Source organism: Falco naumanni, chromosome 3 (assembly GCF_017639655.2).
Source record: "Falco naumanni isolate bFalNau1 chromosome 3, bFalNau1.pat, whole genome shotgun sequence".
Classification (NCBI taxonomy): domain Eukaryota; kingdom Metazoa; phylum Chordata; class Aves; order Falconiformes; family Falconidae; genus Falco; species Falco naumanni.
In genome coordinates, this window is record NC_054056.1 from 12,314,397 (window position 1) to 12,337,093 (window position 22,697).

At 64.7% G+C, this 22,697-nt stretch overlaps 1 protein-coding gene across 1 annotated transcript in view; it reads right to left on the reverse strand.

Moving 5' to 3' along the window:
• The window catches only part of HSPG2 (heparan sulfate proteoglycan 2), a 44,742-nt gene that overhangs the window by 9,255 nt on the left and 12,790 nt on the right, over positions 1 to 22,697 (reverse strand). Inside the window, 60 exon segments of the mRNA XM_040585681.1 lie at positions 50 to 310; positions 1,166 to 1,345; positions 1,436 to 1,628; positions 1,700 to 1,881; positions 2,217 to 2,351; positions 2,426 to 2,569; positions 2,660 to 2,798; positions 2,882 to 3,033; positions 3,117 to 3,255; positions 3,340 to 3,491; positions 3,573 to 3,711; positions 3,798 to 3,949; positions 4,032 to 4,170; positions 4,267 to 4,418; positions 4,499 to 4,637; positions 4,881 to 5,038; positions 5,227 to 5,365; positions 5,501 to 5,652; positions 5,788 to 5,926; positions 6,124 to 6,278; positions 6,357 to 6,495; positions 6,580 to 6,725; positions 6,804 to 6,939; positions 7,026 to 7,168; positions 7,783 to 7,923; positions 8,014 to 8,136; positions 8,324 to 8,383; positions 8,933 to 9,113; positions 9,642 to 9,742; positions 9,819 to 9,929; positions 10,017 to 10,243; positions 13,091 to 13,177; positions 13,249 to 13,376; positions 13,461 to 13,574; positions 13,672 to 13,902; positions 13,980 to 14,060; positions 14,141 to 14,233; positions 15,293 to 15,484; positions 15,561 to 15,701; positions 15,791 to 15,879; positions 15,971 to 16,020; positions 16,109 to 16,195; positions 16,273 to 16,400; positions 16,480 to 16,593; positions 16,677 to 16,788; positions 16,872 to 16,990; positions 17,070 to 17,129; positions 17,131 to 17,250; positions 17,330 to 17,506; positions 19,088 to 19,228; positions 19,873 to 19,940; positions 20,038 to 20,096; positions 20,170 to 20,256; positions 20,330 to 20,457; positions 20,540 to 20,687; positions 20,764 to 20,960; positions 21,360 to 21,536; positions 21,608 to 21,771; positions 21,838 to 21,984; positions 22,065 to 22,213. Of these exon segments, the coding sequence (XP_040441615.1) occupies positions 50 to 310; positions 1,166 to 1,345; positions 1,436 to 1,628; positions 1,700 to 1,881; positions 2,217 to 2,351; positions 2,426 to 2,569; positions 2,660 to 2,798; positions 2,882 to 3,033; positions 3,117 to 3,255; positions 3,340 to 3,491; positions 3,573 to 3,711; positions 3,798 to 3,949; positions 4,032 to 4,170; positions 4,267 to 4,418; positions 4,499 to 4,637; positions 4,881 to 5,038; positions 5,227 to 5,365; positions 5,501 to 5,652; positions 5,788 to 5,926; positions 6,124 to 6,278; positions 6,357 to 6,495; positions 6,580 to 6,725; positions 6,804 to 6,939; positions 7,026 to 7,168; positions 7,783 to 7,923; positions 8,014 to 8,136; positions 8,324 to 8,383; positions 8,933 to 9,113; positions 9,642 to 9,742; positions 9,819 to 9,929; positions 10,017 to 10,243; positions 13,091 to 13,177; positions 13,249 to 13,376; positions 13,461 to 13,574; positions 13,672 to 13,902; positions 13,980 to 14,060; positions 14,141 to 14,233; positions 15,293 to 15,484; positions 15,561 to 15,701; positions 15,791 to 15,879; positions 15,971 to 16,020; positions 16,109 to 16,195; positions 16,273 to 16,400; positions 16,480 to 16,593; positions 16,677 to 16,788; positions 16,872 to 16,990; positions 17,070 to 17,129; positions 17,131 to 17,250; positions 17,330 to 17,506; positions 19,088 to 19,228; positions 19,873 to 19,940; positions 20,038 to 20,096; positions 20,170 to 20,256; positions 20,330 to 20,457; positions 20,540 to 20,687; positions 20,764 to 20,960; positions 21,360 to 21,536; positions 21,608 to 21,771; positions 21,838 to 21,984; positions 22,065 to 22,213 (8,237 nt within the window).

Genomic DNA, 22,697 nt, shown 5'->3' on the forward strand with positions numbered 1-22,697 from the left:
GTACCCGGCATCCCCAGCGCGCACCGTCCCCGTTGCGGCGGGGGCTCACCGTGAACGGCCACGTGGGCGAAGCTCTCAGCAGTGCCAACGCGGTTGGTGACGAGGCAACGGTAGGTGCCAGCATCGGCGGGCAACACCGGGCTGATGCGGAGGAGGCCGGCACGGTGGATGGCGCGGGCCGAGAGGCTGCCATTGACCTTGTCCCAAGCGTAGAGCAGCGGTGGGGTGCCATGGGCCAGGCACTGCACCTGCAGTGCATCACCGGCACGCACCGCGGTCTCCTCCGGCAGGCTGGTGGCGTATGGTGGTGCTGCGGGGACGGCCGGTACCATCAGTGCCCAGCCACAGCCAGGATGGGGCAATGAACGGGTCAGCAGGGCAAGGAGGGCAGCGATGGGAGGGTGTGGGTGGGGATGGAGGTGGGCATGGGCTGGGCTGGACCAGAGACAGATCCACAAAGGATGGGATGGGATGGATGGATGGATGGAGGGGTGTGAGAGGAGGTGGAGAGGTGGATGTGAGCTGGGATGGCTGAGTGATGGATGGATCCGCAAGGAAAAGGATGGATGGAGGGGTGTGAGAGGAGATGGAGAGATGGGAATGTTCTGGGATGGATCCACAAGGGAAGGAGTGGATGGAAAAGTCTGAGAGGAGGTGGAGAGATGGGTGTGAGCTGGGAGGGCTGAGTGATGGATGAAGCCACCAGGCAGGGGTGGATGGAGGAGTTTTAGAGGAGAGATGGGCATGTGCCGGGATGAAGGAGAAACAGATGGATCCATGAGGAAGAGATGGATGGAGGTGTGTGAAAGGAGGTGGAGAGATGGGTGTGAGCTGGAATGGATGAGTGATGGACAGATCCGTGAATAGGGGATGGATGGAGGAGAGAGACAGGTGTGCACTGGGATGGGACAAGCAGACAGACACATCCATGGGAGGGGCTGGATGCCGGAGCTTGAGAGATGGAGAGCAGGAAGTGTCGGGATGGAGTGAGGATGGATCCACGAGGCAGGGCTCGATGGGTGGGAGCAGTGATGGAGATAGCCGCATGCGGAGGAAGGACAGAGAGGAGCCAAGGATGGGTGATGGCAACATCAGGGGTGAAGGGAACAGTGCAGATGGCAGGAGGGGCCCAGGGGCACCCTGACACCCCCCACCCCGCCCTTACTCTCCACGTCGAGGGTGACGAAGACCTCGGCAAAGCCGGCGGGACTGCTGGCGTTGCAGATGTACTGGCCCGAGTCCTGCTGCGCGGCGCGGGGGATGACCAGGCTGCCGTTCACCACCCGGTGCTGCCAGGGCAGGGGTGCCCGCAGCTTTGACCACTCGATCCGCGGTGCTGGCTCACCTACAGGCAACGCCGGTGCCCGTCACCGTGGTGTCAGGGTACCGCGGCACGACACCCCTCCTCCGCCACCAGCCTCCAGCCTCCCTGTACCTCTGGCTGTGCAGTGCAGCGTTGCGGTGTCCCCAGCCACCACAGTGACAGTGGATGGTGCGGTGACCTCAGGGGCCCCGGGGTGCGACTGCGCCGTCACCACGTGGACATCCACCCGGGCTTGTGCCGAACCCAGGGCGCTGTGTGCCGTGCAGACGTAGGTCCCGGCATGCTCCAGCTTGGCTGGTGAAAGCTGGGGAGGGGGGGACAGGGTGGGTTAGCAAGTACCAGGCACCCCCTGGCACCCCAGGGTGCCCTGCTCACCTGCAGGATGGCCTGGCTGTCCATGTGCAGCAGCGTTTGGTGGTCCACCTTCTGCCGGGAGCCCAGCCGGCTCCAGCGCACCAGCGGCCGGGGTTCGCCCCGGCCAAGGCACTCCAGGCTGAGGGATTTGCCCTCCTTCACTGTCACAGGGCCTGGTGGCATCACTGACACCGTGGGGGCACCTGGAGAAAGAGGAGAACATCAGCACGGGGCCAAGTAAGGATGTTGACATGGCCATGAGGACACCACCACCCTGAGGGCATGCGGAGCATGGGGAGGATGTCAGCATGGGCATGGGGATACCATCGTCCCAGGGGCACCTGGAGGACATCAGCATGGTGACATGGACATCACCACTCCAGGAGCACCCGAAGCGTGGAGAGGACATGGGTATGGGGACACCATCACCCCAGGGGTATCTGGAGCACATGGAGGACATGGGGATGGGGACACCACCACACCAGGGACATCTGGAGCACATGGGAACAGGGACAGGGCCACCCTGGCCACCTCGCACCTTGCACCAGGAGGTTGACGACGCTGCTGGCGACACCGAAGCGGTTGGAGGCCACACAGTGGTATGCACCCTGGTTGCCCACATGGGCGCCGGTGATGGAGATGACGGAGCCATTGGGGCTGATCTTCACATTGTCTGGGCAAGGAGGGGCCATCAGCACCAAGGCCATCCTGGAGACCATGCCAGGGCCACCCTGGGGACCACCATACCTTGGAGATGTTGGCCAGGTCCCATCCGCCAAGTGACGTTGACGGGCCGGGCGCCGTCGTGGACACGGCACTTGAAAGTGGCATCCTCGCCTGGTGCCACCGCCATGCTGTGTGGGTCAATGGAGATGATGGGGCTCTGCAGACCTGTAGGGACAAAGGGACAGGGAAGCCACGAGGTCATCCATGTCCCCCATCTCCCCTTGGCATCCTCCCTCACCCCATGGCCTCACTCACGGTAACTGGAGCTGTCCCGGGAGGTGACGGTGACAGTGACAGTGGCCTCACGGGAGAAGCTGCCCGTGTCTGCCCGACACACGTACTCCCCTGAATCAGCCACTGAGAGCTGGGACAGCCGCAAGCGGGACCCCGAAACCTGGGGACATGATGGCAGGAGGTGATGGCATCAACCAGCTACGCATGGCCACTGTCTGCCACTGCACCAGTGACCCCACCTACCTGGTGCTTGGCTGGGAGGGGACCCCCACGCTTGTACCAGGTGATGGTGGCCTGTCCCTGCCCGGCCACCACACAGTCCAGGTCCAGGGTCTGTCCCTCGGTGACAGAGGATGCCGAGGACTCGATGCGGATGGGTGGCGTGACACCGGTGGCTGTACAGGCAGAGTTAAGGGCAAATGTCCCCACTGGTCCTGGGCACTGGTGGGGACCCGTCCCCCCAAAGGGTGGCACTCACGGTGGGATGGGCGGGCTCCGTCATCAATGGTGACGATGAGGGACGTCTCTTGCGTGACACCGCCTGACGTCACCCGGCACACGTACTCCCCCGAATCAGCCGCTGTCACCTGGGGGATGCGCAGGCGGGTGCCCGACACCTCGGAGGGGACAGTTTGGGGACAAGTCAGCACCAAAGAGCAGAGGATGGGACAAATTCGGGGTGAGCCCCCCCTGTGCCCTACCTGGTGGCCAGCGGGCAGGGAGCCACCGCGCTTGTACCATGTCACTGTGGCAGGGCTGGATCCTGCCACCACACAGTTGAGGTCCAGGGTCTGTCCCTCAGCGATGGCTGAGGACGAGGACTCGATGCGGAGGGGCTGGGAGACACCGGAGGCTGGGGAGGGGACAGGGAAAGGGGACATTTGTCACTGAGGTGGCACCTTTCTGTCCCCAAGCACTGCCCTCTTGCACTCACAGTAATAGGTGCCAGCACCGCCAGGCACAGTGACAATGACAGATGCCTCCTGCATGACGGTCCCCAGGGTCACCCGGCACACGTACTCCCCTGAATCGGCCACCGCCACCTGGACAAGGCGCAGGCGGGTCCCCGACACCTAGGAGAGGTGACAAGTTGGAGACACATCGGTGCCTGACACGGGGCTGTGCCCTGCAGGGTGATGCCATCTCCCCAGCGTCCCACCTGGCTGTTGGGGGGCAGAGCTCCCCCGCGCCGGTACCAGGTGACATGAGGGTGGCCCTGTCCTGCCACCATGCAGTTGAGGTCCAGGGTCTGTCCCTCGGTGACGGAGGCAGAGGAGGTCTCGATCCTCACCGGCGGTGTGACCCCGACAGCTGGGGATGGCAGTGGGGTCAGCGGGGGCAGCCACCGTGTCTCCATGCTGTCCACGTGTCACCTCCCACCCGTTCCCAGTACCGTAAGAGGAGCCAGCACCAGTCTGGATGGTGACGATGAGGGACGTCTCGTGCGTGACGCCGCCTGATGTCACGCGGCACACGTACTCTCCTGAATCAGCTGCTGTCACCTGGGGGATGCGCAGGTGGGTGCCCGACACCTGCGGGGGTGACAGATGTGAAAAGGGGGACACAAACCCCTCAACACCCCAAAAAATCCCTGTTCCACCCCAAACTGCTCCTCTGGGGTCCCCTACCTGGTGCTTGGCTGGGAGGGACCCACCACGCTTGTACCAGGTGATGGTGGCCTGTCCCTGCCCGGCCACGATGCAGTTGAGATCCAGGGTCTGTCCCTCAGCCATGGAGGAGGACGAGGACTCGATGCGCACAGGTGGGGTGACACCAGCGGCTGGGGACAGAGATGGAAGGGTCACTCCAAGGACTATGGAACAGTCCCTTGGTCCCCTGTCCCCTCCTGTCCCCACTCACGGTAGGCGCTGGCACCACTGGGCTGGATTGTCACCACGATGGAGGTCTCCTTGGTTGTGGCCCCACTGGTCACCCGGCACACATACTCGCCTGAGTCGGCCGCTGTCACCTGCAGCAGCCGCAGCCGGGAGCCGGACACCTGCGGGGAGGGGACACATGGGTCACCAGGGCCACAAGAGCTTGCACAGGGCCATCAGCACTTGCACGGGGCCATCTGGGATTGCATGAGGCCACATGAGCTTGCACAAGTGACATGGCCTTCCATAGGGTCACTTGGGTTTGCATAGGGCCACATGGGCTTCCACGGGGTCACTTGGGCTTCCACGGGGCTGTGGGTCGATCCCAACCACCCCCTGGAGACATGACCCTCCACGTCCCCTACCTGGTGCTTGGCCGGGAGGGACCCCCCGCGCTTGTACCAGGTGACGGTGGCCTGTGCGGGGCTGGCGATGACGCAGTTGAGGTCCAAGGTCTGTCCCTCGGCCACAGGGGATGACAAGGACGAGGACTCGATGTGCAGGGGGGTAGTGCTGCCCGGGGCTGGGGACCAAGACAGGTTAGGGACAGTGGTCACCACCACGTGTGACACTCCAAGGGACACTAAGAGCCCAGGAAGCTGGGATGGGTGCACACATGGGTGGCTTCCCCAAGGAGCGATTTGTCCCAGATCTGGGGACACAGCAGGACAGTGTCACCCCTCATGGGTAACATCCCCTGTCCGCACTCACAGTAGGCACCGGCACTACTGGGCTGGATCGTCACCATGATGGAGGTCTCCTTGGTGGTGGCCCCGCTGGTCACCCGGCACACGTACTCGCCCGAGTCGGCCGCTGTCACCTGCAGCAGCCGCAGCCGGGAGCCGGACACCTGCGGGGAGGGGACACACGGGTCACCAGGGCCACGTGGGCTTCCATGGGGCTTGCACGGGTCCATTGGGGCTTGCACAGGGCCATGGGTTGATCCCAACCACCCCCTGGGGACATGTCCCTCCACCTCCCCTACCTGGTGCTTGGCCGGGAGGGACCCCCCGCGCTTGTACCAGGTGACGGTGGCCTGTGCGGGGCTGGCGATGACGCAGTTGAGGTCCAAGGTCTGTCCCTCGGCCACGGCAGAGGACGGTGACTCGATGCGCAGGGGGGGCGTACTGCCCGGAGCTGGGGACCGAGACGAGAGGGTGACACTGGTGACCATGGCAGAGCCCCACCGGCACGAGCATGTGAGACATGACTCAGTGCCACAGCATGTGGGGACATCCGCAGCTGGCACTGTCACCCCCTGTCCCCACTCACGGTAGGCGCTGGCACCGCTGGGCTGGATTGTCACCATGACAGCAGTTTCCTTGGTGGTGGCCCCGCTGGTCACCCGGCACACGTACTCGCCCGAGTCAGCCGCTGTCACCTGCAGCAGCCGCAGCCGGGAGCCGGACACCTGTGGGGAGGGGACACGGGGGTCACCAGGGCCACGTGGGCTTCCATGGGGCTGCTGGGGCTTGCATGGGACTGCTCAAGCTTGCCCAAGTGCCCAAGCGCCAGCTGGGCTCGCACAAGTGCCAGCTGGGCTTGCACAGGGCCATGCAGCCACCCCAACCACCCCTGTTGGTGACATTCCCCTCCAGGGTCCCCTACCTGGTGCTTGGCCGGGAGGGCCCCCCCGCGCTTGTACCAGGTGATGGTGGCCTGTCCCTGCCCAGCCACCACGCAGTTGAGGTCCAGGCTCTGTCCCTCGGCCACGGTGGATGAGGATGCCTCGATCCGGACGGGGACACCTGAAGCTGGTGGCCCTGGTGGGGAGGACAGAGCCATAACCAGCCTGTCCGGGACCTGCCAGATCCCCCCGGTGCCACCGAGCCCAGTCTCACCATAGGATGAGCCAGTTCCAGCTACAACAGTGACAATGGCAGACGCCTCCCGGACGGTGGTCCCCAAGCTCACCCGGCACACGTACTCCCCTGAATCAGCTGCCGTGACGTGGGGGACACGAAGTCGGGATCCTGAAACCTGGGGTTGGGGACATCCATCGGTGTCACGTAGAGGGGGGACAGGGCAGGATTTGGAGTGCTGCCCATGCTGCCCGTGTCTTACCTGGTGGCCGGCAGGCAGTGAGCCACCGCGCTTGTACCACATCACGGTGGCAGGGCCAGATCCTGCCACCAGGCAGTCGAGGTCCAGGGTCTGTCCCTCGGTAACAGATGGGGACGAGGATTCGATGCGGACAGGCGGCGCCAATGCTGCAGGGAGGAAAAGGGGGGACACGGGTGGGTTGTGGCCCCCTCAAACCATCCCCAACCACCACCAGTGTCCCTCACCTGGCACCACTGCCACCTCGATGGCAGCGCGGGCTGTGCCAGCGGTGCTGGTGCCCACACAGAGGTAGATGCCACCGTCAGCTGCTGTCACAGCAGGGATGACCAGCGTGGCGATGTCGGCATGCTCGGCGCGGGACTGTGGCATGAGGGTGGGTGTGAGTGGCACCCACGGTGCACCCACACCCCCCTGCAAGCACCCAAGGGCGCCAGCACCTGGCTCACCTGTGGTGGAAGAGTCCCCCCTTGCTTCTCCCAGGTGATGGTGGCAGTGGGTGACCCCGAGACCCGGCAGTAGAGCCGCACCGTGGAGCCCTCCTGCACCTCTGTCCGCTCCGGGCTCACCTGCACCTGGGGTGCGCTGGCGGCTGAGGGAAGCAGGGGGGTCAGCACAGCACCGGGGGGTGGGGGGCCATGGGGACAACGGGGGTGACACGAGTGATGCAGATGATGAGGAAGATGGGGACGACAGGGACAATGGTGGGTGACAGGCAGAGACAATAGTGATGACAGGGATAATGGGGACAATCAGGATAGCGGCAGTGATGGGGATGGTGGAGACAATGGGGACAGTGGGGGTGATGGGGGTGACAGGGATGATGGGGTGATGGATGACGGGAGATGGCAGGGATGATGATGACAGGGATGATAGGGACAGTGAGGGTGATGGGGACAGTGGGAGTGATGGGAGGGATAGACAATGGGAGATGGCAGGGATGATGATGACGGGGATGATGATGGTGATTGGGACAATGGGAGTAACAAGGATGACGCGGACGATGGGGACGATGGTGGGTGATTGACAGGGATGATGAGGACAACAGAGGTGACAGGGATGATGAAGGCAGTGGGGGTGATCATAGATGATAGCAAGGATAGGGATGATGGTGGTGACAGGGATGATGTAGATGATAACGACAGGGGCAATGGAATGATGGGGTTGGACGATGGGGACAACAGGGATGATGGAGACGATGCTCACCTTGCACGTGGAGGAAGGCACGCGCCGTGTGCTGCCCGGCGCTGCTGCGTGCCCGACACGCGTAGTACCCCTCATCGGCGGGCTCCACAGCACCGAAACGCAGCGTCCCACCCTGAACCACCGCCCGTGGCGGCAGCGTGCCTGGGGGACACAGCCCAGCGTCACCCCTGGTTGCCATGTCCCCAAGCCAAGTGCCGGTGTGTGTCCCCACCAGCCCCTGTGGGCACCTACCGAGCCACTCGAGGGTGGGCAGGGGGTTGCCGGTGACCACACAGCGAAACTCTGCCGGTTGCCCCGGTGCCACACTCAGCTGTGCCGGCTCCACGGCAGCGGTGGGGGCAGCGGCGGTGCCGGCTGTGGCGAGAGCCAGGAGTGGGGCTCAGGGCTCGCCAGGGCCCCCCCCTCCAAATGCTGGCCCCAGGCGGTGGGAAGCAGGGGGGCAGCGTGGCACGGCTGGTGGTGGGGTGCACAGTGGAACCCCAGCATGCAGCGGGCGAGGGGAGCACGTGGATTCCCCCGGGCCCCCCCAGCGGTGACTTACCTGGTCTGTGCCCCTCCATAAACTCAACAGGTCCATAAAACATCTGGGTCTTTGAAGGGGCTGCAAAAGGGTGAGGGTCTCAGGGGAGCGTGCCCATCACCCCAGCGTCTCGGCACCAAGCAATCCCATCGCCCCAGTGGGTGGGGGCCAAGCATGCCCATCACACCAGTACCTAGGCAGTGAGCCTGCCCGCTGCCCCAACATCTGGGCGGTGAGCCTGCCCGTCGCCCCAACATCTGGGCACAGAGTGTGCCCATCACCCCAGCGCCTGGGCACTGAGTGTGCCCACCACCCCAGCGCCTGGACATTGAGTGTGCCCACCACCCCAGCGCCTGGGCACTGAGTGTGCCCATCACCCCAGCGTCTGGGCACTGAGTGTGCCCATCACCCCAGCGCCTGGGCACTGAGTATGCCCATCACCCCAGGATCTGGGCACCAAGCATGCCCACCACCCCAATGTCTGCGCATTGAGTGTGCCCACCACCCCAGCGTCTGGGCACCAAGCACGCCCATCACCCTGGCACCTGAGCACTGAGTGCACCCACAACCCCAGTGCCCGGGCACTGAACATGCCCATCCCCCCGGTGCCCGGGCGCCCCACGGGCTCACCCTGGACATAGAGCGTGGCGGTGCCCTCGTCCATGTCCAGCATGTTGGAGCCGGTGCAGATGTAGACGCCAGCGTCCTCGGGCCGCACGTTGCGCAGCGTGAGGATGCCGTTGAAGTCCACAGCGCCCGCCGGCAGCGTCCCGTGGTTCTGCCGCGTCCACACCAGGGTGTAGGCAGGCGACTGGCGGGGAGAGAGAGGCCTGAGGCCACGGGGATGGGCACACAGGGGGGCTGTCCGCTGGGGATGGGGGGGCTGCAAGCCTGCCTAGGCAACCCACGGAGGACAGGTGGGCACCCAGGGGTGTTGGGGTGCCCCATAGGGGCACATGGGCACCTGAGGGTGCTGGGGGGGTCCATATGGCTGGATAGGCACCCAGGAGTGTCCCCGTGCCTTGCGTGACCCTGGGGTACCCAGGAGTGTCCCTCTGCTCTGTGGGATCAGGTGGGCACCCAAGGGTGACCACGTGCCTTACAGGGCCTTGGGGGCGCCCAGGGGTGCTTGCATGTCCTGCACAGCCAGGTGGGCATCCAAGGGCAGCCCTGTGCCCCGCACGTCCCCCTGGGCACCCAAGGGTGCTCACACGCCCTGAGTGAGTAGATGGGCATGCAGGGGTGTCCCCATGCTCTGCATGGCCCAGGGAGCACCCAGGGGTGTCCCTGTGCACCCTGCACGTCCCCACAGGCACCCAAGGGTGTCTCCTTGGCTCACCTTGCTCTTGGCAGTGCAGACAAAGGTGACATCGGCCCCGGGCTTCACCCGCTGCACTCGCTTCTCCTCCACAGTGACAGTGATGGGTTTGCTGGGGGTCTCTGTGGGGATGGGAGAGCTGAGCCCCACTCCTCCCCTCCGTCCGTGTGCGCCCCTGCCTCGGTGACAAGGACCTACCGGTGACAATGACCTCGGCGCGGCTGGCGTTGCTGTGCCGTAGGTTGCGGCAGGAGCAGACGTAGACACCGGCATCAGAGGGCTGGATGCTGGCAAAGTGCAGCTCCTCATCTGGGGGGGGGGACACACGTGGGTGACACCCCATGTGTCCCCCCCCTTGGGGACACCTCAGTCCACCCCTGCAAAGCCACTCAATACCTTGTCGCCGACTCTGGGCGCCCTTGGGGAGGGGTCGCCCATCTTCTCGCGTCCAGTGGTAATAGAAGGGGGGCTCGCCGCTGGCCTGGCACCGCAGGGTGACGGCACTGCCCTGGGCCACCGTGGTGCGCGGCGGGTGGATGCGGACCACCAGTGGCAGCGGGGAGCCCGCCGGGATGCACGCCTGCCCGCGCACCGTGGGGTCACCCATGTAGCCGGGCGCGCAGCTGCCAGGGAAAAGGGGGTGAGTGGGTATTGGGGTGCGCATGGGGAGGGGGGGAGCAGCGGGAGCACCTGGGGGTGCATATTTAGGGGTGAGCCCATCAGGGTGGGTGCACGGGGGTGGTATATTGGGGTCAGTGTATCGGGATGAGCTTATAAGGGTTTGTAGGGTACATCAGGGTGGGTATATCGGGGTGGGCTCGTAGGGGTGCGTATATCGGGGTGCGTATATCGGGGTGGGCTCGTAGGGGTGCGTATATCGGGGTGCGTATATCGGGGTGGGCTCGTAGGGGCGGGTACATCGGGGTGAGCACATTGGAGTGGGTATATCGGGGTGGGCTCGTAGGGGTGGGTATATCGGGGTGGGCTCGTAGGGGTGGGCATATCAGGGTGGGCTCGTAGGGGCGGGTATATCGGGGTGAGCACATCGGGGTGGGCTCGTAGGGGCGGGTATATCGGGGTGGGCATATCAGGGTGGGCTCGTAGGGGCGGGTATATCGGGGTGAGCACATCGGGGTGAGCACATCGGGGTGGGCTCGTAGGGGCGGGTATATCGGGGTGAGCACATCGGGGTGGGCTCGTAGGGGTGGGTATATCGGGGTGGGCTCATAGGGGTGGGTATATCAGGGTGGGCTCGTAGGGGCGGGTATATCAGGGTGGGCTCATAGGGGTGGGTATATCAGGGTGGGCTCGTAGGGGTGGGTATATCAGGGTGGGCTCGTAGGGGCGGGTATATCGGGGTGGGCTCATAGGGGTGGGTATATCAGGGTGGGCTCGTAGGGGCGGGTATATCGGGGTGGCCTTGTAGGGGCGGGTATATCGGGGTGAGCACATCGGGGTGGGCTCGTAGGGGCGGGTATATCGGGGTGGGCTCATAGGGGCGGGTATATCGGGGTGGGCTCCTAGGGGCGGGTATATCGGGGTGGGCATATCGGGGTGGGCTCGTAGGGGCAGGTATATTGGGGTGGGCTCGTAGGGGTGGGTATATCGGGGTGAGCACATCGGGGTGGGCTCGTAGGGGCGGGTATATCAGGGTGAGCACATCGGGGTGGGCTCGTAGGGGCAGGTATATCGGGGTGAGCACATTGGGGTGGGTATATCGGGGTGAGCTCGTAGGGGCGGGTATATCGGGGTGAGCACATCGGGGTGAGCTCATAGGGGTGGGTACGGGGTGAGCACATCGGGGTGGGTATATCGGGGTGAGCATATCGGGGTGTGTATATTGGGGTGGGCTCGTAGGGGTGCGTATATCGGGGTGAGCACATTGGGGTGGGTATATAGGGGTGAGCTCGTAGGGGCGGGTATATCGGGGTGAGCACATTGGGGTGGGTATATCGGGGTGAGCACATCGGGGTGGGTATATCGGGGTGAGCTCGTAGGGGTGCGTATATCGGGGTGCGTATATTGGGGTGGGCTCGTAGGGGCGGGTATATCGGGGTGAGCTCGTAGGGGTGCGTATATCGGGGTGAGCACATTGGGGTGGGTATATCAGGGTGAGCACATCGGGGTGGGTATATCGGGGTGAGCTCGTAGGGGTGCGTATATCGGGGTGAGCACATCGGGGTGGGTATATCGGGGTGAGCTCGTAGGGGTGCGTATATCGGGGTGTGTATATTGGGATGGGCTCGTAGGGGTGGTTATATCGGGGTGAGCTCGTAGGGGTGGGTATATCGGGGTGAGCACATCGGGGTGGTTATATCGGGGTGAGCTCGTAGGGGTGGGTATATCGGGGTGAGCACATTGGGGTGGGTATATCGGGGTGAGCACATCGGGGTGGGTATATCGGGGTGAGCTCGTAGGGGTGCGTATATCGGGGTGCGTATATTGGGGTGGGCTTGTAGGGGCGGGTATATCGGGGTGAGCTCGTAGGGGTGCGTATATCGGGGTGAGCACATCGGGGTGGGTATATCGGGGTGAGCTCGTAGGGGTGGGTATATCGGGGTGGGCTCGTAGGGGTGGGTATATCGGGGTGGGCTCATAGGGGCAGGTATATCGGGGTGAGCACATCGGGGTGGGCTCGTAGGGGCGGGCTCGTAGGGGCGGGTATATCGGGGTGAGCACATTGGGGTGGGTATATCGGGGTGAGCTCATAGGGGTGAGCACGGGGTGAGCACATCGGGGTGGGTATATCCAGTTGAGCTCGTAGGGGTGCATATATCGGGGTGAGCACATCGGAGTGGGTATAGCAGGAGAACATCAGGGTGAGTCTATTGGGGTGCGTACATTGGGGTGAGCATGTGGTTAAGCCCATCAGGGTGGGTATACGGGGCTTGGTATATTGGGGTGAGCCCATCAGGGTGATCACTTTGGGATGGGTCTATCGGGGGGAGCCCATCAGGGTGGGTCTATTGGGGTGAGTGTATCGGCGTGGGTCTATCGGGGGGAGCCCATCAGGGTGGGTCTATTGGGGTGAGTGTATCGGCGTGGGTCTATCGGGGGGAGCCCATCAGGGTGGGTCTATTGGGGTGAGTGTATCGGCGTGGGTCTATCGGGGGGAGCCCATCAGGGTGGGTCTATTGGGGTGAGTGTATCGGCGTGGGTCTATCGGGGGGAGCCCATCAGGGTGGGTATTGGGGCAGGTCTATGGGGGTGAGTGTATGCGGGTGAGCCCATTGGGGTGAGCACTTCAAGGCAGGTATAGTGGGGTGGAATCTTACAGGGGTGAGCCCATCGGGGTGGATCTTACGGGGGGGAGCCCATCGGGGTGGATCTTACCGGGGGGAGCCCATCGGGGTGGATCTTACGGGGGGGAGCCCACAGGGGTGAATATATGGTGTGAAACCACGGGGGTGGGTATATGGGGGTGAGCCCATGGTGGGGGGGGATTTGGGGGTGCTGGCCGCAGCCCTCACCGCTCGCAGTACTGCCCGGTGTAGCCTGGCTCGCAGGCGGTGCAGCGGTACCCGCCGCCACCCAGGCTCTCACAGGTCCTGGAGAACCTGTGGGAACAGGGTGAGGTGGGGGGGCGTCCCCTTTCCTGGCCCCCCCCAGCCCTGGCGCCAGCACTCACTGGTTTTCGGGGTACGGGAGGGGACAGGCGCAGGGCTGGCAGTCCTCAGGGGTACCAGCGGTGGCATCCCCGTAGAAACCGGGGGCACACTGGTCACAGAAGTCCCCTGCTGTGTTGTGCAAGCATCCCTGGGGGGACACACACGAATTGGAGGGGTCTAGGCTGGGATGAGACCCCAGCCCCCCAAAATCCTGTGTAATACAGAAGCTTACGGAGCAGACGCCGCTCTCGGGGTGGCAGCTCTCTGAATGGCCGTTGCACTCGCAGAGCTCGCAGTGCCCAAGGTACAGCCCCCCCCCGGTGCGGGTGTACCCGGGGGCACAATCCTGCCGGGGGGGGGGGGGTGTGTGTCAGTGTTGTGATCCCCCCCCAGATATCACTGTGAAGGGGGGAGGATGCTGGGGGAGGATGCTGGGGGCTCACCTGGCAGGACAGCCCGTGGTACCCAGGGGGACAGCGGCATTCCTCCACCTCGGGGGCTGGGGGGAGGCCGGGCTGGGGGGGCACGGCCACATCCATGGCGATGTCGGCGATGCTGGATGCGGCGGTGCTGGTGGAGTAGGTGGCTCGGATGAGGATCTCATCCAGGTCTGCCAAAGCCATCAGGAGATGCTCCCGCGTCGCCGGTTGCCCATCCGGCCGCTGCCAGTATTGCTGCGGGCAGAAGGGGGGGGTCACCACGCCGTGGGGATGGGGGACATCAGGGACAAAAGCCACCTGCCCCCCCCTACCTCCCGAAAAACAATCTCGAAGGTCTGGGGTGCCCGTAGCAGCAGGTCGGGTTGGTACGCCACCAGCGTGATGTCATTGCCCTGTGGATATAAGGGGTCAGTGGGGGTCCTGGTGGCACCCTGTGTGTGCCCCCCCCCCCCGGCTCCAGGCACCCCCATACCGTGATCTGGATGTCAGCATCGGGCAGGGGGGCTCCCTGCCCCCCCGGGGTGTAGGTCAGGGTGTAGCGGAGGCGCCCGCCGTAGGAGCCCACCTGTGCGGGGAGAGGGGGGGAAGGTGGTGGGACATGACAGGGATGAGGAAAGGGAAAAAAGAAGGGAGTAGAGGAAAGGGGGGGGGGGGAAGCGTGGAGAGGAAAGGGGGGGAAAAAGGGGCAAGAAGGGGGGGGGAAAAGGGGCAAGAAGGGGGGGGAAAAGGGGCAAGAAGGGGGGGGGAAAAGGGGCAAGAAGGGGGGGGAAAAGGGGCAAGAAGGGGGGGGAAAAGGGGCAAGAAGGGGGGGGAAAAGGGGCAAGAAGGGGGGGGAAAGGGGCAAGAAGGGGGGGGGAAAGGGGCAAGAAGGGGGGGGGAAAAGGGGCAAGAAGGGGGGGAAAAGGGGCAAGAAGGGGGGGAAAAGGGGCAAGAAGGGGGGGGAAAAGGGGCAAGAAGGGGGGGGGAAAAGGGGCAAGAAGGGGGGGGAAAAGGGGCAAGAAGGGGGGGGAAAAGGGGCAAGAAGGGGGGGGAAAAGGGGCAAGAAGGGGGGGGAAAAGGGGCAAGAAGGGGGGGGAAAAGGGGCAAGAAGGGGGGGGAAAAGGGGCAAGAAGGGGGGGAAAAGGGGCAAGAAGGGGGGGGGGAAGGGGCAAGAAGGGGGGGGAAAGGGGCAAGAAGGGGGGGGAAAAGGGGCAAGAAGGAGGGGGAAAGGGGCAAGAAGGGGGGGGAAAAGGGGCAAGAAGGGGGGGAAAAGGGGCAAGAAGGGGGGGGAAAAGGGGCAAGAAGGGGGGGGAAAAGGGGCAAGAAGGGGGGGAAAGGGGCAAGAAGGGGGGGGAAAAGGGGCAAGAAGGGGGGGGGAAGGGGCAAGAAGGGGGGGGGAAGGGGCAAGAAGGGGGGGGGAAGGGGCAAGAAGGGGGGGGAAAAGCGGCAAGAAGGGGGGGGAAAAGGGGCAAGAAGGGGGGGGGAAAAGGGGCAAGAAGGGGGGGGGAAGGATTAAAAAAGGAAAGGCAGGAGATGGGAGGCTGAGCCCACCTCCCCCTCCCGGGCTGCCCGTGGGGCAGCTGCTCCAGCCAGCTGGCTGGGTGCTCCCACGGGCACCCCTGTCCCCGGGTGACCCCCCCCTTACCTTGTCCCCCTGGTAGGGGTGCGGCAGCTGCCAGTAGTAGGAGTCGGGGGGCAGCTCCCCAAAACGGTCGTAGGTCAAGCGGGGCTGGGGGGTGCCCGGCTCCACCCTGAAGCCGGTGCCCACCCGGGTGCTGCGCTGCCGGTTCACCAAGGCGAATCCCTGGGGATCACCGGCAGCGAAGGGCGTCCGGACCTGTGGGATGGGGATACCGGTGAGTGGGGCTGAGGACATGTGGGGACACCCTGGGGACGTGGCGGGGGTCACTCACGGTGCCGCGGGCGTAGGCGGTGCTGGCGCAGTGCTGGATGATGCCCATGCAGAAGCAGGGCAGGCAGCCAGCCGGCTCGCCGGCGCTCAGGTGGAAATGGTGGGGACGGCAGGTGGCACAGCGGGGACCCTCCACATTGGCCTGGGGGGGGACACGGGGCGGGGGTGACATCGCCCTGTCACCCTCTCCCAGGGCTTGGGGACACGCTGGGGGGGCGACTCAGGACTCGCCTTGCAGCGGCACTGCCCGTCGGCGTCACAGCCCTCGCCGGTGCTGCCGCGTGGGTCACACTGGCACTGCCCGCTGGGGACACCCGGCTCTGGGCAGGGGGACGCACAGCAGGTTAGGTGTAACCCCCCCTCAGTGCCACCACAGGGGACACCACCTTGTCCCCTCAGCATGCCACTCACCTCGGCACAGCTCTCCCCTCAGCGGGTCCCCCACATACCCAGGCAAGCACCTACGGGGTGGGGGGACAAAAAAAGCCAATGGGGGGGGGTTGCACCCCAAAACCCACCCCCAGCCCCCAGCCCGGGTTCCCTTGGCACCTCTCGCAGAGGCGCCCGCTGTGTCCTGGGGCACAGGCGCTGCAGGTGGGCTGCCCATCTGTGTCCTCGAAGCAGCTGTTTGTCACCCTGCGGAGGGGACAAGGGGTGGCTGAGACCCTGCCAGGTGTCCCCAAGGATGTAGGGGACCAGGGGGTGGCACCTACTGGGTGTCACCGTGGGGTCCATGGCAAGGACAGGGCTGGCAGTCACCCGGGGTACCCCGGGTGGCATCACCGTAGTAGCCGGGTTGGCACTTGTCACATTGGGCGCCCTCCGTGTGATCCCGGCAGCCCTGCAAAGGAGTGGGGCGATGGCATCGGTGGCACTGCCACGGGGGTCCCCGGGGTGTCCTCCCACTTTCCCCAGCTCACCTGGCAGACGCCAGTCTCAGGGTGGCACTCGGCAGCGTGGCCGTGGCACTGGCACGGCTCACACGTGCCGAGGTAGAGCCCTGCAGTACTGCGGGTGTAGCCGGTGTCACAGTCCTAGGGAGGGGACACGGGGACAGGGGGGTGGGCCACTGTTCAGTGTTGCCAGCGCTGAGGTGAGGGGACACTGAGGGTCTCACCTGGCAGGAGGCACCGCGGTAACCAGCTGGGCAGGCGCAATCCTCCACCTCCAGCGCAGGCGGGCGGCCGGTGGCATGTGGCACTGCCACATCCAGGCTGACATCGGCCAGTCTGCGGGGCGAGACAGGAGGTCCCCACTGCCCTGCCTGCCCTTGCCCCCATGTCCCCAGCGTCCCCTGCCCTGTCCCTGGTACCTGCTCTCCTCCGGTTGATCCGAGTAGGACGCCCGGATCATGAAGAGGTCAACGTCAGCCAAAGCCATCAGGAGATGCTCCCGGGTAGCATCGCGCCCGTCCGTCCGTCGCCAGGCATGCTACGGGCACAACCAGGCAGTGACCACCATGTCCCCAACCCCATCCCAGGGAAGGAGAGGGACACCCACCGGTCCTCACCTCACGGAAGGGCACGGTGACAGTGGTGGGGACGCCGGAGGGGGGGGGTGGCATCAGAGAAGTGCTTCAGGAGGATGCCATTGCCCTGCAGCAGGACATCCGGCTGGTGCAGCAAAGGTTGGGCACCCACCAGTGCCCGATGCGTCACCACGTACCGCAGCTCACCACCGTACGATGTCACCTGCGGGGCGGGATGCAGTGAGGCTCAGCTGGGCTTGGGGACACCCAGCTTGTCCCCCAGCCGGCCCTGGTGCTGTCACCTTGTCGCCGGTGAAGGGCGCGGGCAGCACCCAGTAGTAGACGTCACGGGGCAGCGTGGGGAAGGCGGCGAAGAGCAGCTCCCGCGGGGAGGAGAAGCGGATGCCATCGCCCACCGTCTGCGTGCCAGCCGGGTTGGCCAGGCTCAGCGCCGGCGTCTCCTCAGCCGTGAGAAGGACCTGCAAGGAGAGCGAGAAGGGGCTTGGCGGTGGACACGGCACGGCACAGTACGGCACGGTACAGTATGGCACAGCAAGGCACGGCACAACACTATATGGCATGGCATAGCAATGCATGAGATGGCCCAGTGTAACATGGCATGGCACAGCGAGGCATGGCATGGCACTCCATGGCATGGCACAGTACAACACGGCACGACGTGGCACTACGTAGCATAACACAGTGTTGCACAGCAAAGTATGGCACAGCACTGCACAACGTGACACAACATGCCATGGCACGACATGGCACACCGTGGTACAGCACGGCACACCGTGACACAACATGCCATGGCACGACGTGGCACACCGTGGCATTGCACGGCACACCATGACACAACATGCCATGGCACGCCATGGCACGACATGGCACACCGTGGCATTGCACGGCACACCGTGACACAACACGCCATGGCACACCATGGCACGACGTGGCACACCATGGCATTGCACGGCACACCGTGACACAACATGCAATGGCACGCCATGGCACGACGTGGCACACCGTGGCATTGCACGGCACACCGTGACACAACATGCCATGGCACGACATGGCACGACGTGGCACACCGTGGCATTGCATGGCACACCGTGACACAACACGCCATGGCACACCATGGCACGACGTGGCACACCATGGCATTGCACGGCACACCGTGACACAACACGCCATGGCACGACATGGCACACCGTGACACAACACGCCATGGCACAACATGGCATGACGTGGCACACCGTGGCATTGCACGGCACACCGTGACACAACACCCCATGGCACGACATGGCATGACGTGGCACACCGTGGCATGACACGGCACACCGTGACACAACACGCCATGGCACAACATGGCATGACGTGGCACACCGTGGCATTGCACGGCACACCGTGACACAACATGCCATGGCACGACATGGCATAACGTGGCACAGCGTGGCATTGCACGGCACACCGTGACACAACATGCCATGGCACGACATGGCATGACGTGGCACACCGTGGCATTGCACGGCACAACGTGACACAACATGCAATGGCATGACATGGCATGACGTGGCACACCGTGGCATTGCACGGCACAACGTGACACAACATGCAATGGCATGACATGGCATGACGTGGCATGGCATGACAAAGGCACTATAAGGTGCAGCATGGCACAACATGGCATTGCATGGCACAACATGACACAACATGGCATAGCATGGGATGACGTGGCATGGCACAGCAAGGATGGCAAGGCACTATATGGCACAGCATGGCATTGCACAGCACAGCATGGCATGGCAAGGCATAGCAAGGCACTATATGGCACAACATGGCATTGCACGGCACAACGTGACACAACATGGCATAGCATGACATAGGATGACGTGGCATGGCACAACATGGCACAGCATGACATGGCACGGCACAGCACGCTGTAACGCTACACAGCATGGCAGAGCATGGCATATAACGCCATATCATGACACAAGACTGCAAGATGCGGCATGAGATGACGCAGGGTGGCCCGGCACAGCCCGGCTGCACCCACGCGGTACCTGGTGGCGGTGCCAGGCGGAACTGGCGCAGTGCCGCGAGACGCCCATGCAGAAGCACTGCAGGCAGCCGTCGGGGTTGGCCGCGCTCAGGTGGAAGGTGCCGGCGGCGCAGGCGTCACACAGCCGTCCCCGCACGTTGGGCTGCAGGGGGTGGGCACCGTGGGTGGGGGTGCCAGGGGGTGGGTGCCACGGGTGGGGGTACCGGGGAGGGTGGGGGTGCCGGGGAGGGTGGCGGTGCCGGGGAGGGTGGGACCCGCTGGGGGACTGGGACATGGTACAGCAGGGTGGGGAGGTGGGCGCCACGGGGGATGGGAATGGGTGCTGGCGGGGACGAGTACTGCGTGCCCCAGGGATGAGACTGGGTGTTGGGGCGGGGGGGGGGGGGTGTCAGGTTCAGTGCTGTGGGAGGGGTGGGACTGGGTACCCCAGGGATCGGACTGGGTGCTTTGGGAAGGGGCGGCATGGGTGCTGGGGGGATCAGGCTGGGTACCATGGACTCAGTGCCATTGGGGGGTCAGGATAGGTGCCATGGGGGATCGGACTGGGTGCCCCAGGGAGCAGACTGGGTGCTGTGTGGGATAAGACGGGATGCTGCTGGGATTGGACTGGATACCTCGGGGGGGGCGGTGAAAATAGGGGCTATGGGGGTGGGATCCCCATATGGGATAGGTGCCCCAGGGATCAGACTGGGTCTCATGGGGGGGGCACACTGGGTGCCTCAGGGATCGGACTGGGTGCCGCGGGGGATGGGAACACCCAGCCCCCCCGCCATGCCCTGCCCGCACCTTGCAGCGGCACTTGCCACCAGCATCGTCCTTGCCCCCGCGGGTGTCACACTTGACGAGCTCCTGGCCTGCAGGCAGTGAGGGTGAGGGTGGGGGCACCCATGGGTGGGGGGGGCACCCTTGGGTGGGGGAGGGGGCACCCCACAACCAGCTCCCACCACTCACCAATCGGGGTGCACTTGCCACCCGGCTGGATGGGGTCTCCCTCATAGCCTGGGGCGCACCTATGGGGATGGATGGGTGATGGGTTGGGGGTCTCAGGTTGGGGGGAGGGTTATAGGGACACCCCTCACCCACCTCTCACAGCGGCGGCCAGCGTAACCGGGCGCGCAGGCGTCACAGGTGGCTTGGCCATCCGTGTCCAAAAAGCACGACTCCGAAAACCTGCGGGTGACAATGATGGTGACACACCAGGGCAGTGACATTTGAGGGGTAGGTCACTGTGGTGGGCACCCACCTGCGAGACGGCTCAGTGTAGGGACAGGGACAGGGGTGACAGGCAGTGGCCGTGCCCTTGGTGGCATCGCCAAAGAAGCCAGGTTTGCACTTCTCGCACTGGGGACCCTCCGTGTTGTGCTGGCAGTTCTGGGGGAAACAGACACACGTGGCATGGAGGGAGGTGGCACTGCACCATGTCCCCATCCCCTTGTCAACCCCCTGCCCTTACCAGGCAGTGCCCAAAAACGGGGTCACAGGTGCTGGAGTGGCCGTGGCAGCCACAACCAGAGCAGGTCCCCAGGTAAGGTCCCCTCGTCACCCGCTCGAAGCGTGTGGCACAGCGCTGGCATGACAGCCCGGTGTAGCCCACGGGGCACCTAGGGACACAGCAGCATGACAGTGGCATCGTGGCAGTGGTGGCACCGGGCCTGTGATCTTGCTGCTGGTAGTCACCTGCACTCCTCAACGTCGCCGGCTGGCCCCAGGCCGGTGTCACCAGCGCTGGTGACATCCATGGCCACGTCACTGAGCCCCACGCTGGCCATGCGCCCATCGTAGACTGCCCGGATGAAGATGCCCTCCAGTTCCTGCAGCACCAGCAGCAGCAGCTCCCGGCTGACCGGGGCACCCTCCTCATCCTCCCAGTGGTCCTGCCAGGATGGTGATACCAGTGTCGCCCCAGGGTGATGCCAACACCAGCATCACTAACCCGCCACCAACAGCATCACCCACCCACCTGCCACCACCACCATCACTTGCCCACCACCACCACCACCATCACCTGCATCACCCACCTGCCACCACCACCATCACTTGCCCACCCGCCACCATCACCAGCATCGCCCACCCGCCACCATCACCAGCATCGCCCACCCGCCACCATCACCAGCATCACCCACCCGCCACCACCACCATCTGAATCACCCACCCACCACCACTGGCATCACTTGCCCACCACCGGCATCACCCGCCACCACTAACATCACCCACACCCATCATCACCAGCACCACCCACCCACCACCCCCACCCCTGCCCAGCTACCACCCACCTCGGTGAAGGGCACGTGCCGCCGGTTGAGGACATCAGGCTGGGTGGCCCCAGCGCGTGCCCGCAGCTGCCGCCCATGGCCCCGCAGCACCACGTCGGGATGGGCGGTGGGCTCCGGGGGCCCCCGCCCCAGCCGGTACCGCACCCCGTAGCTCAGTGCTCCCCCGTAGGCATCCACCTGGCAGCATCAACGGGCTGTCAGCAGCTGTGCCGCCGGTATCCCCAGCCCTGCCCCCACCCTGGTGTCACCTTGTCCCCAAGGAAGGTGTCCGGCAGTGCCCAGAAGGCGTCAAGGGCCAGAAAGCGGCGGGACAGATCCAGGAGCTGGAATTCCTCAGTGCTCACGTCCACGTGGAGCTGGGTGGCCGAGAGCACTGGTGGAGATGGCACTGTCGGCACCGTCACGTTGACACCTACAAGGAGAGATGCTCAGCCCCTGGGGTGTCCCTTGTCCTCCATCCCTCGTCCCCATAACTCACCCTTGAAGTTGTCGGGGAGGTCAAAGCGAAGGTGGAGGCGATGGCGGTGCCGGGCGGTGGCACGGCAGGCGGTGGTGACACCGAAGCAGAAGCAAGGCAGGCAGCGGGATGTCCCCGTCACCTGGAAGTGGCCTTCAGGGCACGGCCCTGCCAGAGAGGGTGGGTGATGGTGACAGTGCCATGGGGCGCACTGTGGGAATGGGGAGGGGAGGGCAGGGGATGCTCACCGGGGCGGGTGACGGTGAGGATGCTGTCGGGGATGCCGAAGACCATGCCGAGGGTGTTGATGGCCTCGCAGGTGTAGGCACCTTGGTCGGCTTCTTTCACATCCCGGATGGTCAGTGTGCCCTGCCCGGCCTCGCTCACGATCGACACCCTACGTGGCACACTTGGCACCTGGCACCCAGCGCACACGGTGCCCGGCACACCCAGCACACACGGCACGCTCAGTGCCCAGCACACGCGGCACACCTGGCACAGGTGGCACACACGGCGCCCAGCACACACAGCACACGCAACACACTCGGTGCCTGGCACACATGGCACACACGGTGCCCGGCACACACTGTACACCCAGCCACACGGTGCCCAGCACACCCGGCATGCTCAGTGCTCAGCCCACGTGGTACCCAGCAAGTGGCACGGGTGGCCCACTCATGTCCTAATGCCCAGGCCCCACCCCTCATTGCACGCCCTGCCCACCAATGCAAGCCCCGCCCACCACATGCCCTCCAGTGCAAGCCCCTCCCACCAAAGCCCCCTCCCAAAGTGCAACCCTCTCCCCCAGCACAAGCCCCTCCCACCAGCACACACACCCCCACCCCCAGGTCACACCCAAGCACAAGCCCCTCCCCCAGACC